At 46.0% G+C, this 20146-nt stretch overlaps 1 protein-coding gene across 1 annotated transcript in view; it reads left to right on the forward strand.

Annotated features, from left to right (window-relative positions):
- The first annotated feature begins 4753 nt into the window (after window positions 1-4753).
- Window positions 4754-20146, forward strand: part of NCMAP (non-compact myelin associated protein) — a 45702-nt gene continuing 30309 nt past the window's right edge. Inside the window, exon 1 of the mRNA XM_030539131.1 lies at window positions 4754-5171. Coding sequence (XP_030394991.1) covers window positions 5045-5171 — 127 coding nt within the window. The 5' untranslated portion in view covers window positions 4754-5044. The remainder of the gene's footprint in view (window positions 5172-20146) is intronic.

Here is a 20146-nt window from a genome sequence, read left to right on the forward strand (position 1 = left end):
TTTCTCACAGAATGACATGTGGTTGGAGAAGACCAGTTAGGTAAGTTACTCAGCGGGTGAAAATCAGCCCAGTTGAGGACAATGGAGCTGTGGCATTAACTGAGTATCTGGCCCATTTACTGAATGATCAAAGTTTTAGGAGATTATTTATGAAAACAAATACTGGAAAACACAGACACTTGTTGCTGGTGTTTCAGCACTATGTGAAAGGTTCATTGAAGAGAGGAGAAGAGCTATAGTTTCCCAGTTTGGATAATTCACTTCTCCCTGGCTCAGATGATGGTAACTAATCAGTTGCAGCCTGTGTAAATCATTGAATGAATTAAGCCTTTTTCTCTTTCTCTCAAGCTATTGGGTCTCCCTTTGTGAATACTCTTTTGGGAATTAAAACAGACTGTATATGATTTGTAAGAGGCATTGCAAGAGAGGTAGATGGACAGTATTTACTGGCCTGTTCTCCCATTTGTTTTGATGGGAGGCTACACGATTAGAGAGCTCACTTAAAATGGTGATTGATTTATTTATTTTTTTTAACTGTGCAACTACAAGGTAGGAAGTTTGCATCCATATGAGGTTCCACAGTGTCTCAGTCTGTCCTCTGTGTTTGTATTTATCTGGCTCTCCTCTTCCCTGCATCTGAGCACCTTGCACTCCATAATGGATGTTATCTCTGATGAGGTAGGGAAGTACAGTTATTTGGGTTGTATATTGGGGGTACTAGATTTTTTTTGTGGCGTTTCAGCTTTCACTCACAATTGAGACACTGTCAGTTTTCCCTCCATCCAATAGAAATTACCATTTCATCTACCTGCTCTTTCCTTTCGCCCATATTTTGCTTCACTTAATCACTAAGGGCTTGTCTACACTAAGAAGTTGTCAACAAAACTCTTGTCTTTAGCGGGTACTTAAAAAAGCCCTCCTCCGTGAAAAACAAAAGTTTTGCCCACGCAAGTGGCAGTGTGAATGCGGCTTTGTCGACAGGAGAACTCTCCTGTCAACAAAGCTAACGCCACTCGCAGGGCTGGAAGTAATTTGTTGGCAAAAGTGCCAACAAAGTACCGAAAAAGAGCATTTACACATGTCGACACAGCCTTGTCGCTGAAAGCTGCGTGGTGTGGACAAGCCCTAAGATGGGTTTTGCTATCTCACAGCACAGTTCCCAGCCAGCAGTTGTTCACTTTACAGGTGCTGAAATCTTTTCTCAAATTGGGAACTGAACATCAGATGCATATTCACACACAAGAAAATTGCAGTGGCTTTAAATGTGGAAATCTTGTGTATCAGAGCACTTTTGTGTGCCTAAAAACAAGGTTTTTGTGACTGTTTGTGTTCCACAGGCCAGTGGCCATCACATACTGTACTTGCATGGCTTCTGCTAAGTACCTCCTTGAAAAAAAGAGCACTATATCATATTTATCTCCTGGACTTCATAATGTCTGTTGTGAAATGTACATTTTTTATAGGAGGGTTCTGTGTCTGTCTCTGTTCAAAATGTTGACTTTGAACAGATCTGGACTTCAAAGAGAACTGATCTATTAATTTCCATTAATCCACTATTTTTAACACCCAAACATTTTAATATTAAAGGATTACATTTGAGAAGCAAGAGGAATGCATCAGTTGAGAACAGCTGCTGTCTGTCATCCTACCTGATTCCTATTTTACTCTCTTGCTGCTGCTTTGTGTGAAGTGTTACAGTACCAGGAAGTATCGAAGTAAATTCCAGCTGTTGATCACATGACGGTTTGTGCCATAGACGTATGTTTCTCTTGCACATGTGATTTCTGTACTGTTTGGTCTTTGCCTAAATCTTCCATCATTTTCATGTCGGTATGTGACCATTTAATTCAATAACATTCTTCATGAATTGAGGGTACAATCAATTTTTCCTAGATGCAAGTTTTGCCTTGTGTGTCCTGTATTTGAGATGTACATTACCCATTTTTGTCTACCTATCGATGCGTGGTGTGTCTGTGTTCTCAAGACGAACTACAATAACATGCACTCCATATTATATTGTACCTGATGTGACAATCCAAGCTGTAGTCCATGTAGACTGGCTAAATATGACCATGCTATGTTGCTCTGACAACAAAGTCTATAATGTTCTGTAAAGATGGCAAAGCAGAATGTGTGGTTTGGTTTTTTTTGAAGCTTTTGTGATTCCTGGTAAGTTTTTGTTTTTCAAAACTAAGAAATAAAATTAGTCTATTTTTGTTTCTTAAACTAATTGAAGGAGACTTCTTTCTACTTCGTGTATGTATGATGTCAACATATCCCCCACATCAGACTTCCCTGGGGTTTAATATTACTGTTTCAATATTGTGGTGCCAAATAAGCACCTCTTCTGGACTGTACAAGTGGGAATGGCTAGCCTCTGTTTTAGCTGTTGAGAGGGGGAAGGATGGTTCAGTGGTTAGTGCACTAACCTATGACTTGGAAGACATCGGTTGATGTGCTTGTGCTGTCATGTATGGCCTTGAGCACTTAGCCTCCTATAGCCTTGTCTGTAAAATGGGGATCAGAGCACCTTTACAGGGTGCTGAGGATAGATACATTCAGACTCACGTGGGGCTCAGATAATATGTAATGGGGGCCACATAAATATGATAAAATACAGCCCTTTGGATTTTGGAATGTGTGTGGAGACTGTCAATCTTTTTTAATATATGGGAAAGGCACCTAAAGGTTTGGATAGATGCCTTTAATGTCTACATAAATCTCAATCAAAGAAACATACACGGATATAGATCTTAAAGGGAACAGCTCTCAGACTGCAGGTGGGGCAGAGAGGGGTTATTAATTGTGCAGCTGAGGGGTGGAGTTAAAGTTGAGGGGAAGTTGGGGAACAGAATGATCAGACACCTAGATGAACATGATATGTTGGGGAAGAGTCAGCACAGCTTTTGTAAAGGAAAATCATGCCTCACCAATCTATTAGAATTGTTGAGAGGGTCAACGAGCATGTGGATAAGGATGATCCAGTGGATATAGTGTACTTGAACTTTCAGAAAGCCTGTGACAAGGTCCTTCACCAAAAGCTCTTAAGCAAAGTAGGCAGAGGAAAGGTCCTATCATGGATCAGTAACTGGTTAAAAGATAGGAAACAAAGGTTAGGAAAATGAATGGTCAGTTTTCACAGTGGAGAAAGATAAATAGCAGAGTCGTCCAGGGATCTGTACTGGGACCAGTGCTGTTCATCATATTCATAAATAATCTGGAAAAAGGGGTAAACTGTGAGGTGGCAAAATTTACAGATGATACAAAATTACTCAAGATAGTTAAGTCCAAAGCTGACTGAAGAGTTACAAAGGGATCTCACAAAACTTAGTGACTGGGCAACAAAATTGCAGATGAAATTCAATATTAATAAATGCAAAGTAATGCGCACTGGACAACATAATCCCAACTACACATTCCAAATGATGGGGTCTAATTAGCTGTTACTAAAGAAAGATCTTTGAGTCATAGATAGTTCTCTGAAAACACCTGTTCAATGTGCGGTGGCAGTCAAAAAAGCGAACAGCGTTAGGCACAATTAGCAAAGGAATAGATAAGATGACAGAAAATATCATAATGCCCTTCTATAAATCCATGGTACGCCCACACCTTGACTGCTGTATGCAGTTCTGGTTGCCCCATCTCAAAAAAGATACTACAATTGGAAAAAGTACAGAGAAGGGCATATGAGGAGAAATTAAAAAGTGTGGGGCTATTCGGCTTAGGAAAGAGATGGCTAAGGGGGGATATGACAGAGGTCTATAAAATCGTGAATGATGTGGAGGAAGTGAATAAAGAAGTTTTATTTAACCCTTCATGTAGCACACAAACGGGGTCACCCAAACAAATGAACGAACAGTGAGCCTGTGGAACTTGTTGCCAGGGAATGTTATGGAGGCCAAAACTATAACTGTTCGAAAAAGAATTAGATAAGTTCGTGGAGGATAGATCCATCACTGCTTGTTAGTCAAGATAGTCAGGGATGCAACTCCATGTTCTGGGTGTCCCTGAACTTTTGGCTGCCGGAAGCTGGCACTGGACAATGGGAGGGACCACTTGATAAATTGCCCTGTTCTGTTCGTTCCCTCTGAAGCATCTGGCACCTGCCGCTGTTGGAAGACAGGGTACTGGGCTAGTTACACCATTGGTCTGACCTAGTCTGGCCGTTCTTGTGCTCTTAACATCAAAGCAGCATCTGGGCAGCTCCTTTGAGCAGCTAGCACAAGCCCCACCGACACACGTCTGTGGACCCAGGATGGGCGGTGTCTGTGGCAACTTTAACTCGCTCTGAACGTAGATCAAGGATCTGAATGAGTATGAAAAGTGAACTACCCTTTCCCCTGAGATTAGTCTCTCTAAAAAGGGCTGAACCAGTGCATAGGGCTTTCCCCCATGGTGTGCTGGCTGTGCATGAGGAACCCTTCAGTTCCTCGTACAGAAAATCTAAAAAATCCCCCATTCACGCACCCAGTGCCTACTTCCATTTGCTATCTAAGAAAAGGTGCAAAATAAACCCCCCAAGCTGCTTTTTGCCCTGAGGTTAGGGCGACCAGACAGCAAGTGTGAAAAATCGGGACGGGAGTGCGGGGTAATAGGAGCCTACATGAGAAAAAGACCCAAAAATCGGGACTGTCCCTATAAAATCAGGACATCTGGTCACCCTAGCTGAGATAAAAATGGAGTGATTTACTCTGCCAGGTAAAGGGATGCCGCCTCATGACCCCTCAGCACAATGTGGTGATATCCCTAGGAAATGAGTCTGTTAAAGTGGACTGGCGTGACCTAGGTTTCATAATTACTATGTTCATAGCAAGCAAAGCCAAATTAATCGTAGATGTACGGCAATTAAAACTGTGCCCTTCACCCTCGTTTTTGACACTGTGGTGGTTGAATCATTGCTAATACAAAATGATTCTCCTGCCAGTCCAGGACTACTTAGGGTTTCCAGAGCTTTTTCTCACCAACTAACTTGAGAACAGACGAACACTTTACTGCACACCTGGCTTTGTTCTGTCTTTTTCAGACGTTTGGTGTAAATTCATCCATGATCAGGTCTGTGGACCACATCAACATTTGGAGTAGTAACCGCCATCAAGAAGGATGGAACCGAACTGCAAAGGGAGCTGGAAAGATTAGAGCTGTGGATAAGAGGAGAGTCGGTCCTAATAAAAGTAGGTCCTGCAGCAGGGGAAAATGCAGCACAGATACAAAGGGGTAGGGGAGGGTATAAGGAGCTGCATCACTTTCAAATATTACAATTAAAATCATGTAACATAAACTGAGCTCTCTTGTAGCTGCAAGAAAGGGGTAAGATCAGGATTGGGAGGATCTCTGTACTAAATGAGAACTGACAGCCACCATGTTAAATGTTTGGTTAGATATTGTAACAGGGTGACTGTTCCTAAGGCCTTGTAGAGCTACGCTGAGCACAGGTGCCTCAAGAGGCTGAAGGAGGAAGTAGGGACTGGGAGTGTGGACTAGAGGAGGTTCTGCAGAGCAGTCCTAGGAAGAATCAGACTCAGGAAGGAAGTTTGAGTTGAGTTTTCTTTTGTTGCTCTTTGGGTGACCAATAAAAAGCCCCTCAAAGGCACAAAGGGCAACTAGTCTCCCAACTCCCGTTGCCTTTCAGTGGGAGTTTGGCACGCATGTAGATTAAGCTCTTTGTGATCGAACATGGTCTTGTGCAGTGCTTAGCACAACAGGCCCCTGATTTCAGTTGGCTCCTCGGTGCTACCATAATACAAATTAATAACAATAAATTGCCTGTGAAATTCTCCCCCAAAGCCAAACCCCCGGAAGGCTGCGTGCTTGGACTTTGCATAGGGTGTGCATAAGAAAAGACTAACGGTAGTTCCCTCTTTTGTAAAGCACTGTGAGATCTACCGGTGAAAGTTCTACCTAAAAGCTAGGTGTTATTCCACACTCTTCAAAGCATGTTGCGAACTTCACTTACTTACAGTGTATGTATCTTATGAAAATGTCATCATCCACACATGGATGGGAGGAAAATATGATTTACTGCTAGAATTGTCAGTGTGAGGGACAAGGTGGGTGAGGTAATATATTTTAGTGGACTAACTTCTGTTGGTGGAAAGGACAAGCTTTTGAGCTCCCCCCAGGTTCTTCCTCAGATCTGGGGAAGGTAAGAATGTCCATGTAAATACAAGGTGGGAGTGGTTTACATATGTTATAGGAGACCAGGTACAATGATGTGGGCAGTGAACAGCTTTCTTTGACCTTGGACTGCAGAAGTATGAATTGCCCACTTCAATTTAAGTGGTCTCCTACCAGGGCTGCCCAGAGGATTTAGGGGGACTGGGGTCTTTGGCGGCGGGGGGCCCCTGCTGCCGAACTGTGGCCGAAGACCCAGCACTTTGGCGGCGGGTCCCAGGGCGGAAAGACCCCCCGCGGCCGAATTGCTGCCGAAGACCCGGAGCGGAAGAAGCTCCGGAGGCCCGGGCCCCACGAGAGTTTTCCGTGGCCCCCGAGCGAGTGAAGGACCCCACTCCACAGGCCTCAAAAAACTCTCGTGGGGGCCCCTGCGGGGCCAGGGCCTGGGGCAAATTGCCCCACTTGCCTCCCCCTCTGGGCAGCACTGTCTCATACAACATGTATGAACCCCTTATGCCAACAATCTGTCCCACCTTGTATTTAGCTTGCACGTTCCAGCTACCCTACCTTCCCCAGACCTGAGGAAGAGCTCTGTGAAATGCTACAGTTTGTTCCTTCCACCCCCCATAAAATATACTTCCTCACCCACCTTGTCTCTTTCATCCTGGGACCAACACAGCTTCAATACCACTGCAAACAAGAATGGGCAGTGAAACATAAGCCGATAACAGAATTTGGGCCCACACCCTTCTCCCACACTCAGTCACCAGGCTAGACATGTGTCTCCCTGTGAGCATATTGAGAGACTGAATTCTTGAGTCCGAGGATTTTTGTAGTCCATTCCTTTTTGGAAAACAACATTTTGCACTGGCATGTGCTCTAACTACTAGATGATGCTGCCCTTTTAATTTAAGTATTTAGTGAATCAAGGAAAGTTTGTAAAATAAGGAAGAGTTTCTCTATGAAATCAGCCAGCAGAAGGAGCCTGTAAACCTCTGTGAATGACCATTGAAATAATTGGTTTACTGTTTTAAAGTCTACAGAAACTGCATTCCTTTTGTTCACATGACGTTCTACATTATTTGTTTTGCTAGGACCCCAGCTTGGATTGCTGCCCTGTTGTGACAGGAGCTGTACAAACATAAGGAGACAAATCCTACCCCCATGAGTTTACAGCCTGAAGACAGGCTTGTCAGAGGAACTGAAGGGGATTGGGTGCCCAGCTCCAACTGACATTCAGGCTCCTTTTTCAAAATACCAACATAAATAGGCAAGATGGACAATGAGTGACTGGGGAAGCAGATGCACAAAGTGGAAAAGTGACTCGTCCAGGATCACACAGTTGGTCAGTAACAGCGAGAAACAGAACCCAAATCTCCTGACCCCTAGTCCAGTTCCCTGCCTCCCTTGCAGCTTAGTGAAATTCAGACTTCCTGAACCAAAGTATTAACTATACTTAATTAATGAGCACCAATTTTCCCCCTACTTTATCCTCATTTTCTCTCTTAATTAGAACCTCTGCTAATATATTTGAATGGGTGTTTTTTAGAATGCGTAGGTCTGCAGAGAAACCCCTTTCTTATGTCTGTATTATGAGAGAACTAGCAATTCCCTTGAGGAATTTTCTCCCTCATAAATAGCTGACAAATATTTACCGCCATCTGTCCAGTTTAACAAAGTCTATACCCTGGGAAGAGAGACTTCAAGAAAAAGTAAGTGCTGGCTTGGTTTAAGAACTTCTAAACATGGATTCTGGCTTCATGAACGTGTTGCTGCTACTGCTGGTTCAATTTCTCACTTCTCACTGAGCAATCGCCTGTGAAAAGGCCTCAAGCATAAAATGTCCCCACTTAATTTATTCCCAGGAAGGGAATGAATATTCCATAAACCTTTTGAATGGGGTGGTGCCACTCTGCACTTGTTGGGGGCTGCATTATCTTTCACTCTCTTCTGCTTCTTTGGGTTTTATTGCTGGGATCATTTAATGTCTTGAAAAAATATATATTTGAGAGTTTAGTGTTCCTGTGTGTGTTTGTAATGTGGAAAGGGCCACAAGTAAACAGCCCCCACACGCTGGGGAAAATGCAGAAGTTCTTGCCTTTGCTAATCTGAACAGGAGATGCACACCTAGCTGTATCTGTGACTCACTGCTCCTGCGTGGGCTTTTATAGCACCTGTATAATTCTACCACTTCTCCATTTTGAACACTTGAAGGCCAGCGCTGGTGGGGAGCTGAGCACCCTCAGCTGAACTTGCTGGGAACATTGAATTCAAGGGGAGTTGAGGAGCCCCTAGAAACTTATGGGATTGGACTCTTAAACAGCTACTTCCTTGCTTTTTCCCAGTTTTTCCTTAGTTTTTATATTGATTGCTGTTTAATAAATGGTATTTGCTTTGAACTGTATGGAGGAGTGTCCAGAGCGGAGAGAGCACCCTGAAGTGAGGACAGCCTAGCCCCTGTCCTAAGTGACCTAAGTGGTTTAAAACAAACAAAAGGATAGTTCAGGGTAGTTAAATACTGGAATAAATTGCCTAGGGAGGTTGTGGAATCTCCATCTCTGGAGATATTTAAGAGTAGGTTAGATAAATGTCTATTAGGGATGGTCTAGACAGTATTTGGTCCTGCCATGAGGGCAGGGGACTGGACTCGATGACTTCTTGAGGTCTCTTCCAGTCCTAGAGTCTATGAATCTATAAAAAGGAAGTATTTTTTCACACAACGCAGTCAACCTGTGGAACTCCTTGCCAGAGGATGTTGTGAAGGCCAAGACTATAACAGAGTTCAAAAAAGAATTAGATAAGTTCATGGAGGGTAGGTCCATCAGTAGCTATTAGCCAGGATGGGCAGGGATGGTGTCCCTAGCCTATGTTTGCAAGAATCTGGGAATTGGCGATGGGGTGGATCACTTGATGATTACCTGTTCTATTCATTCCCTCTGGGACACCTGGCATTGGCCACTGTTGGAAGATAGGATACTGGGATCGATGGACTTTTGGTCTGACCCAGTATGGCCATTCTTCTGACCACAACAAGGTTGGGGGTCGAGACCCCCAGGAATCTTGGGCCCAGCCTTGTTGGGGTTACGAGGACTGTGTCACACAGGAGAGTGGAAGGGGAGCCCTCAAGGTCAGGCAGGAAGAGGGAGCGAGGACTCAGATCTTTTCTCTAGCCCATTTCACTGGGGTACTTTATAAGCCAGAAAAGTTCCCCACAATAGCAGAAATACAAACAACTAAACAGCATAGAAGCTTATAACATCCTTTCAGTTTTTCTGAGCAATGCTTGTATTAGAGACAGAGGTAAAATTGCCCAATGATGAGGGCACTAGGCTGGAAGTCAGAAGATTTAGGTTCTAGTCCTGGCTGTACCACTGACCCGCGAGGCGACCTTGGGCAAGTCACTTCCCTTCGCTGGGTTCTAGGGTTGCCAACTTTCTAATTGCACAAAACAGAACACCCTTTCCCTGCCCTTTCTCCGAGGCCCCGTCCCCACTCACTCTAGCCCCCTCCCTCTCGCTGTCCCCCACCCTCACTCACTTTCACTGGGCTGGGGCAGGGGGTTGGGGTGTGGGAGTGGGGTGAGGATTCCAGCTGAGGGTGCGGGCTTTGGGGTGGGGCCAGAAATGAGGGGTTTGGAGTGCGGAAGCAGGATCAGGACTTGGGCAGGGAGTTGGGGTGCAGGTGGGGGTGCAGGGTCCAGTTGGGGGTGTGGGATCTGGGGTGAGGCTGGGGCCAAGGAGTTTGGAGTGTGGGAGGGGGCTCAGGGCTGGGGCAGGGGGTTGGAGTGGGGGCAGAGGTGCCCAGAGATGTGGGCTCCTGGAGAGACTGTTGGTGTGGGAGGGTGCTCAGGCCTGGGGTAGGAGGTTGAGGTGCAGGTGGGGGCCTGGGGTCTGGGAGGGAGTTGGGGTGTGGGAGGGGGTTCCAACCTGGGGTGGGGTTGCAGATCCGGCCAGGCGGCACTTACCTCAGGTGGCCCCCAGTCAATGGCACAGTGGGGCTAAGGCAAGCTCCCTACCTGTCCTAGCTTGGTGCAGCTCCCAGAAGTGGCCAGCATGTCCTTCCCCTAGGTGGAGGCGCAGCCAGGCAGCTCTGCACAATGCAGGCTGCCCGCACCCACAGGGCCCCCCTTCGCAGCTCCCATTGGCCCCAGTTCCCGTCCAATGGGAGCTATGGAGCTGGGGGCGGGGGCAGCACATGCCAGCCACTTCCAGGAGCTGTGCAGAGCCAGGGAAGGCAGGGAGCCTGCCTTAGCCCTGCTGCACCACCAACCGGACTTTTAAGGGCCTGGTCAGCTGTGCTGACCAGAGCCACCAGCGTCCCTTTTCAACCGGGCGTTCCAGTTGAAAACTAGATGCCTGGCAAACCTACTGGGTTTCTTAGTTGCATCCTTTGTGAACTTAGACTGTAAGATCTTTGGGGCAGAGAGTGTGTCTTACTATGTGTGTGTAGGCACTACGTGAAAGATAATAAGAAATACTGTATAATAATAATAGATCATGCCATCTGTTGAATTACACCATATTCATTTGGACTATCCCTTGCACTAAACCAGTGCACGCTTACCTTTTCTCCTCTCTGTCAGGTTAAATACACTTCCAGTCAGCGTTATACTGAATGCACCTAACATTTTAGGAATAGGTTGAAGCTTGCTTAACAGCTGAAGCATGATAATTGCATTTGGCAATGTAGACTACATAGCCCAGATCCTAGTAAGTTATGCCTGTTCCTTGCTTAATGTCTGTAATTAAAGGCAGGACATTAGCCTTAAGCAGTTTCAGTATGTGGAGAACGACGACAGACCTTATTCTCCAAGATGCAGCATGATACTGAGAACCCTCAACTCTGGCTTCAGTCATAGTGGAGAGTGCTCCTTGCTTGACAGGGTGAGGCCCATAGTTCCTGAAAACGGGTTCAATTCTGCCCTTCGATACGCATGCGCAACTCCCATTTACTTCTTCATGAATTGCTCTTGCGTATCGCAGGGTAGAGTTTGGCCCTAACGAATACGTCCCCAAGGGCACAATGTCAGATTAGAAACCGAGATTGTCCAAGTTTAATCTGGCATTGGCAGCTGACATTTTGAATATGGAGTCAATGATCTTGAGAGCAGGGATCTTGTGTGTAAACTCAGGAGTGGATGTCAATGCATTAGCTAATAATAGAAATTTAAAGCCTATGGCAAGTTCAGGATCTGGCCCTCTGTAGACACTCTGCATGGACTTTCATTGAAGCCAGTGAGAGCTTTGTAAGTGGAGTTCTTGAAGAACTGGCCTTTATTTTGTATGTTGTGTTTCACACAAGCACTAGTTCAAAGTGCTTTGCGGTGTTAAATAACGTGGAAGGACATAGATGAGTCATGCACATAAAACGAGAGGGGTTTTTTTACCTGGCAAGGAAACAATGGGATTCTGTCACTACCTGTGTACCTGTTGCAGAGAAAGAAGAAATGAGTTGAGAGTCAGAGGAGGACAATAGGAATCAGGAGAGCTGGGATCTGTTCCAAAGTCCGCCTCTGATTCACTGTGTGACTTTGAGCAAGGAATGTAGTAACCTCTCCAGGCCTCATTTTCTTCATCTGTAAAATGGGGTTAATGTCTAATTCTGTAGGGTGTCATGAAACACAATAATCAATGCTGGTAAAGTACTTTGAGATCCTCAGGTGCAAGGAGCTGAACACAGTAAGTGTTAAAACAACGAGGAGTCCTTGTGGCACCTTAGAGACTAACAAATGTATGTGGGCATAAGCTTTTGTGGGCTAGAGCCCACTTCATCAGATGCATGAAGTGAAAAATACAGGAGCAGGTATAAATACATGAAAGGATGGGGGTTGCTTTACCAAGTGTGAGATCAGTCTAATGAGATAAATCAACTAACAGCAAGATACCAAGGGAGGAAAAATAACTTTTGAAGTGGTAAGAGATTTTCCCAATACTAATTTCTCCGTACTGTTACTCTCACCCACTTGTCAACTGGATGTGATAAGCCACTCTCTTACCACAGTTCCTAGTCCGTCAGATCCTGATTGCCGAGGGCCTCACGGGCTGAAGGGAAGAGAGATACTATTCAAGCTTCTTGCAACCTGGGCATTATCCTTTCCCTGTACTTTGTAGGGCCTCCAGCCATACGTCCTGGGTTCTCCAGAGACTGACGCTGTCCTTAGGCACAACTGTCCTGTACTGGACAGAATGAGGACTCAGTTCTGAGTCAGAAGCCCTAATCTGAGATTCCCCTTTGGCTCCAGCGTACTTTTAAAGCATGCAAGTTTTCTCCTTGCTGTCACAGTGAAATGCCAGGTGGTCATGAGACACAGCATGGGAGCCTCAAATTTGTCAGAGCACATTTTGTTGCCCTGATTCACCCATTGGTTCATTTTATCTCTTTGTTACTTGACATCCACACACAGTGCTTGGTCTTGAGCATCCTAATGTTAAATATCTCACGCAATGGAGACAGCTGGCGTTTTAGCCACCGGGTCATCTAAACTTGTTCTGAACAGGGTTATTAATGTGCCAACAGGTTTAAGAAAAGGGTGGCTGGTTAACACTAGTGGTCCCTCAGCTACTGCCAGCAGTGCTGGAGTGAATAGACCTTTGGGGTGGGGGAAAGCCTCCAGAGATCAGTACAAGGTCCTGTTTATGCGGGGATCTCAGCAAAGAATCCCCTTCACATCCATTGTATCTGAGTCCTGTTTCTTCACTATTGTGAGGGACGCTATGGAGATCTAAGGGTGAGCGCCATCCCCTCCTAGTCTTGTATCATCTTCAGCCAAATGAGCTCTGGGGCATCCGTGCCAAAGTGTGGCTAGTTCACTGCAGCACTAATTGGGATAACAATGCTCAGCAGTTACACCTTGCTTGGCAAACTGAGCCTCCCAGGTAAGCATTTGTGACATGGAGTCCAGGTTTTGGGACCCTGCAGGGAAGAAACTCTCACGCTTGCAACACCTTAGCTCTGTTTCTCCCAGGGGAAGAAATATCAAGATCTGAGTGGAGGTGCAGCGCTATTCTGCTGGCTCCCGCAGCAGCCAGACCAGGTAGATCTCATTAGTTCCCATGTAACAGAAGTGAAAGGCTGTGAAATTATCTTCAGGAGAAGCTAGAGCAGGGGTTCTCAAACTGGGGGTCAGGATCCCTCAGGGGGTCGCGAGGTTATTACATGCGGGGGGTCGTGAGCTGTCAGCCTCCACCCCAAACCCAGCTTTGCCTCCTGCATTTATAGTGATGTTACATATATTTAAAAGTGTTTTTAATTTATAAGAGGGGGTCACAATCAGAGGCTTCCTATGTGAAAGGGGTCACCAGTACAAAAGTTTGAGAACCACTGAGCTAGAGTGTCAGACAGGAAGTCGGGGGAATAGCCCCACTCGGGAGACATCTGAGGCCAACCTTGGTCTGTTCTAAAGTTCAAGATTTCATCTGACTCGAGTTGCTGCCTGAGGTGAATGAAAGCAGCTGCCAGAATTGTGGAGGTAAGGGGTCGGTAAGAGCCTATCCTCTGAAGACTGTGCTGTTATGTTACTTTCCCTTGATGGGGAAAAAGAGAGATTAGCGACTTGCCCAAAGCCAGCCAGTGTGTCGGTGGTAGAGCAGAGATTGTACCCACTGGTGTTTCCTGGCACAGAGCTCCAGTCTCTAGTCTGGAAAGTCCCTCCACGGAAAGGAGCATTCTCTCCCCATGGCAAATCCAGCCCCTAAGGGCTGGCTGCTTGGTAAGGGCGTGCCATGTTTTACACACACAGGAGGCTATAAACCTTGCAATAGCGTTTATTGCTCAGGTAATGGAGAAGTTCTGGGCACCGAGCCCCACGTGCTCGGGGGCCCTGTGCAGCACGGAAATGCTGCCAAGTAGAACAGATAGAACCAACATCGCTAGAGATCCTCTGGGCATTTACAAAGGTCCCGCCCCAAATCTGACAAAACAGCCGGGAACTGGCTCTGCTCTCCATTAACTGCAGGCCACGGTGCTCCAGCTTCATTGGGAAGGAACGTGTGTGTAGAGGATCTAGGCAGCAATTTACAATGGAAACCTTAACTCCTGCTCTCCTCTAGCATCCCACCCCAACCCACTCACTGATGGGCAAAGACCACAGGAAAGCAATTGACTGGAGACCTAGGACTTTCCCCAGAAATCTGGACTATCTGATCGTCACACGGGCTGATGTTTCCTCCTTTGTACTAAATGAAGTGTTAGGACGGTTGTAATACTATTTAACCACCACGTAGAACCTTTCACCGGCTGCACATATCGCATCAGTGCAATGCAGCCTGCTCCGAGGTGGAGAATGGAAGGGGAAGGTGGGATAAGGATACCACGCCTGCACTCACAACAGTGCCTCAAGTTCTTTCACATCCAGGCAGAATCATGTTATTTTTTAAGAGTCTTATAAAGACACCCACTAAACTAACTGAATCACCTTGGAAAGATGAATTACGGCGTCAGCCTTGCTGAGCTCTGAACCAGCGGCTCAAGGAAATCTCAGTAGCTCCATGCTGATTCGTAGGTCACTAAGCTGCCCTGTTAAATGGTGGCTCTTGAAACGTCTGCAAAAAAAAGTGACCAGCAACTAGGTTTTGAAGCTCTAATTCCCTCTAGATTCCATTGTCTCCAGCATAAAAGCTTTCACGTTTTGTTCCCCTGATTACATTTGATAAAGTGTTAAAACGAGCTTCCTACCCAACACTAAATCTGAATCAACCCGGATACTTACAGTAAGCACCTTGCCAGGCTCAGGGAACACAAACAGTGCCATACAAGAGGTGACTTTCTGTTTACTGCAGTGGTAAAGTGCCAAGCACACACCTCTCCTATGGAACCCAACCATCACCTGGGGTTGCAGAACCAGCTCTTTAAAAACGAACACTGCTGCTTGAATGCATTCGCCGAGGTAACTGGCACCAAAGCTGGGGCCCAGAGAACTAACACACGGAACCCGACCATAACAATGCTTGACCCTTACATGATGATTTCCATTCAGGGATCTCAAAGCACTTTACACATTTTAACACTTCACAACGCTCTTGTGCGCTAGGTAAATGTTCTTATGCCCACTTCAGAACGGGTGTGTCATCTTATCTAGCTCTACACACACTGGCTATTCTGTCTCTTCTCACCCCCACCCAGCTGGAATGGCCAATCAATGAGAACTCAGGAGTCCTCCCTTGCATGTTCTGCTCTAACCACTAGACTAATAGCCAAGTACACAGGTAACCAGATGGATTGACTGTACTGGTGGTAAGATAACTCTGGTACCTCCCCATCTGCCCCGTCTGTCCCTCACTGGTCTGTTCCATTAGCATGCATGGATCCAATGCGCTGAGCTAGCTTCTGGGGAGAGGCAGTTTCAGTCTTGCTCTGAACAATTTCAAGGTCCGCTGAGTGGAATGAATTACATGCCCTGTTCCCAAAGTATCTCCTGTTATGCTTCAAATGATCAGCGCAGCCTTTAGACATCACCTGGGTAGGTCTACAGGAGGGTAATCAGCAACCCCCAGCCCAGCATGGTAGGGAGACTAGTTGCAGGTGAGGTGTGCACAATGGAGTCATGACTAAGGGCTGATGCACCATGTCTCTGCATGACAGAAGGAGACTTTATCCCACCTAGATGGAGAATCTGAAAGTGCATAACCAATGGCTCCTTATCCCGAGGGGCAGGATGGCCTGGCAGAATTAGCTCAGGGCTTCTCACTTTTAGTCCTGACTCATCTGTTGCCTTGGCTGACTCCCTCTCTCAGTGATATCAACTCTTGTGGGTGATTTTTCACATTGTACTTAACATCCCAAGCCCCAGCTCCTGGAGTCAAGTGATCATGGGCAAATCTAGGCTTTCATTTAAAAAAAAAGTTTCTAGCCCTCATGGAGCATGCATGAAAAAAATTGAAAATGTGGCCCCTTAAGGCTCAAAAGAGCTGCAGAAGCCAAATGAAGAGCACCTAATTTAAAAAAAAATCTCATGATTTTTAAGGCAATCTCTTGATTTTTTTGTGGCAGGAGGTTGATTCATTGTGTTTGAATGCTTATTGAGTTGGCAATGCTGCTCTCGGCCTCAATTTCTTTACATGTCACCTAGGGATAAGAAAATTGAGCTATTTAGTTACTGGTTTTGAGGATAGTAGAAGATAAAGTACTAAAAGGCATTGGACTGTGTGAGTCAGGACACCTGGGTTCTATTCCCAGCTCTGACATGCTCGGTGACGTCGGGCAAGTCACTTTACCGTTCCGTGCCTCTGTTTCCCCACCCACATCAGTCCTGTGTATGTAGCTCGAAGACTCCTCTGGGCAAAGCCTGTCTCTTGTGTCTATACAGCGTATGCATAATGGACCCTGATCCCAGGTGGGCATCTTTAAGTGCTATCTCAGCACAAATAAATAGCAATTGCAACAAGTCTTCTTGCCTGACTTATGCAAAGCTACAGCTGATAACGGAGCTCCTGGCTGTTCTCACAAGCCTGGTAGTGGGAATGAATCATCAGGTATCTTATTTTTAAGGTGTAAAGTAGTTTCTCTTTTAAATAGCAGCCGTTAAAGGGCCTCGCTGGTTCTCAGAGGCCGTGGACCAAATTCAAAGGCAATGTGAATAGTGGTGTACACTACACATCGGTAATGCAGGCCTGAGCCTTAAGTGGTGCAATTTACATGCCAGGGATTTGGGAGGGGTGTGGGTAGCAGGAAAGTGGCTAGTAAGAAATCTCTCCCCCATGCTCCTGCCTAGACATGCCCAGCGACATGCAAACCCATTTCATTTTATACCCTCCTGCTACTGTTTTCCCCGTTCTTCTAGCTCAGTGTGTACATTACGCCATTTACATCCCCTCTGAACTTAACCCAGCCTCTGGGGCAGAGGAGCTCTGGTCCTTGTCTACAGGGTCTGATCTAAGGGTGGGCAAGGCTGGAAAACACTAACTGGCTGCGTTTGCTCATCGGCTGGGCAGTGATAAAGGTTCCTAGCATTAGGCCTCCCAAGTTCTTTTGCTGTGTAAAAGTTTTATCTTTTAATGTGCGTCTGTGAGCGGCCGGGAGGCAGTGGAATTTGAGCCAGTCGCAATAATGCTGCTTGCCTTCTGATCCCTGCCTCTGTCCAACAGAGTGACTCATTACTCAGCTTTTTATTTGCCTTAGTAGCTCTATCGGCGAGATAAGGAATGCTAATGCACCCATCAGATTTCCCAGTGCCCGCATACCATGGGATTGTTATCTGCCATTATAGCAGGGCTCCCTGGTGCAGGAAACTGCAGAAGGTGCTTTTAGGCCAGTGTACATGTATCAGCCCCCTGCATCCTCACGTCCCTGGGAGTGACTCTTACTAATGCTTCAAATGTTTACAGGTGATGGCAGAAGGGAGGATCCGGCGCTCCTGCCCAATCTGCAGCTGCAGGAGGCCCTGGATTAAGGGGGCTAACCACGCTAGGGAGAGGCAGTGATGAGAGCCACACTTCAGCATAAACTGTTTCATGCTAATTGTGGGGATAACAGCTTGGGCCCTCTAGGGCTTTGGGATGATCTCCTGCTTTCTCCCAGTCCTGCTTGGGATATAGCACAGATTTCCTCCTGCTATTTTTCTCCTAACTCTTTGCATAACTGCATGGCTCAGCTCTGGAAGTGATCCCTCTTCCCGGACCCTCATTTCCACCCAGCTGGCAAGAGACAGGACGCTGAGGCTGATCTTCCCTCAGTCTTTGCTGGAGACCCCAAATTTGCTTGCACTATCCCTGCAGAGCAGCCTGGTATGCAGAGAATGGCTTGCACAGGGTAGCAGGAACAGAGATGGGTTTGAATCCAAACACTCTAGAACTTGCTACAGGTGTGAACTTCAGAGCTGGCTCCCATCTCTTCTAAGCTGGACTGAAATCTTCCCACCCCCGCCTTTTTTTTTGGTCATGTGGATAGCGACGTAGGTGGCAATACAGGTTAAATCCATCACAATGCACAACCAAGTGGTAGCAGATTTACTTCCTGCACAATATGATTCTAAAAATATAGAAAGAAATGAGGAAGTGACTGTCATATCCCATGGGTGATCTGATTCCATCCTGCACACGCACCTTTACACCATCCTGTATGCTGCAGGGTGTATTTAGAGATTCAGGGAGAGGCAAATCTTAGTCCCACTGAAGTCAACAAGAGCTTCATTGGGACCAGGATTTATCCCAGAATGGCTACAAACGATGCTCTCCCTCATAGACCAGCCTCAAGCAAATTCTGAGTGAATTTGTACTGTGCTTTTCAGTCATAGACCTCAGAGCGCTTTACAAGGAGGTCAGTAAAAATGGGGAAACCGAGGCATAAAGAGATGAAGGAACTTGTCCAGTGTCACCGAGCAGGCCAGTGACAGAGCTAGGAGTTGCACCCTACTCTCTCTCAGTCTCAGTCTGGTGCTCTATCCACTAGGATACACTGCACCCCAAGGCCCCAATCAGGGATTGGACCTCCCTTGTTCTAGGCACTGAACCCACATAATGAATGTGGAACATTTCATTTGGAAATGATTCTGCTCACATGGCACTCGGGTGATGTCTACAGTATAAACACCTAGCTTGATGGCTCTGGCAGATGTTTTGTGGGTCTTTCCTTTGTTCCTAATTAAGGTGTGGATGGAAACAAGGTCTTTTGGTGGAGTAAAAAGAGACCCCTCTTGCTGACCCTAACATCGCTTTGAAAACTCACGTGGCAGAATCATTCCCACAGAACCCAGTCTGATGCCTAAAGCTTATGACTTCAAGTGAGGTTAAAAAGGAACTGATGATTACAAAGATCCTTTTTTCGTGGACATGCTAAGGAATGAGGGATGAGAAATACCGCAAATAGGACAAACAGGAGTGTTTATAAAAAGGATTTGGTTCAGTTTTCCAGGATATAACACAAGCCAAGCCAATGTTGTCCCTGTGGAGTCTGTGCCAGCTATATCAGTTAGATCAGATTTTGTGCCTTATGAAATACGGCAGGGATTTTCAAACTCCTTCCTGAGTGCCAGTGTATTTGGGCACCTGATTCACACAGCCGACACGAGTGCCTGAAATGCCCAGCCTAAGTCTGGATATTCTTTAAAGGCTCACTCCCCTTCTGTTCCTACTAAGGGCTTGACTTCAATATCTTGTAGCAGTGAGTTCCACCGGCTAATTATGTGTTGCGTGGAAAAAGTATATGCTATTTGTGAAACCATTCATGTTTATTTTTTAGTTCTGTTCCCCTTTATTCAGAATGATGTTCTATGCTTACAAATATCACTTCCATCATCAGGCTCTGCATCCCCATTAATCCTTTTTTTCAGTAGTGGAATGTGGGTGAATACATTGCTTCTGAAAGTGAGGTACCAGCACAGAATAGGCAAGGGATGTATAAGCTTCCCACAAAAAGCTCCACATATCCTGGCCTGCAAGGGGCTAGCTGGCCCTCTCCTGGGATATTTTTCAAGCAGAGAATCCCAATGGTATTATGTATGTGACAGTGGCAGAAGGGTTTGGAGAGCTGGAGGTAGGAATTGCTTCACTGCATCTGACTAGTGATCTATCTAGCCCAGCGTCTGGTCTCTGATGTGGCCAGCCCCAGATGCTTCAGAGGAAGGCACGCTAAGGTCTGCAGTAGAAAGCCATGGAATAACCTACTCATCGGGAAAGCATTTTCCTAACCCACAGTCACTAGAGATTGGCTCATGCATTGAAGCAGGAAGGTTTGGTCCACCCCAAAACGTTTGTTTGTTTGTAATCCTTCCTACTGTGACTCTGGGTGTTCTTTTGATGCCCAATCCTCTTCTGATCCTGCTAAGGTCATGACCTCAGTGTCTTGTCACAATGAGTTCCATGGGTTCATTATGTGGTTTGAAAAACAGTTTATCTGCTTTAAATTTACCTATTTTATTGACTGTTTATTTATGTAGGAAGCTTTACCAGGTTTACAAATTCTTCCCCTGTAACAAAACAACCATTACAACAGTGAGCTTTTGTTTGAAGAGACATCGTCCAGCAGTGTAGTCATCAGATCTTTCTACTGAACAGGGTATTACCACATTACAGGGTGCGTCATGACAACACCCATGACACGT

Source organism: Gopherus evgoodei, chromosome 20, assembly GCF_007399415.2.
Source record: "Gopherus evgoodei ecotype Sinaloan lineage chromosome 20, rGopEvg1_v1.p, whole genome shotgun sequence".
Classification (NCBI taxonomy): domain Eukaryota; kingdom Metazoa; phylum Chordata; order Testudines; family Testudinidae; genus Gopherus; species Gopherus evgoodei.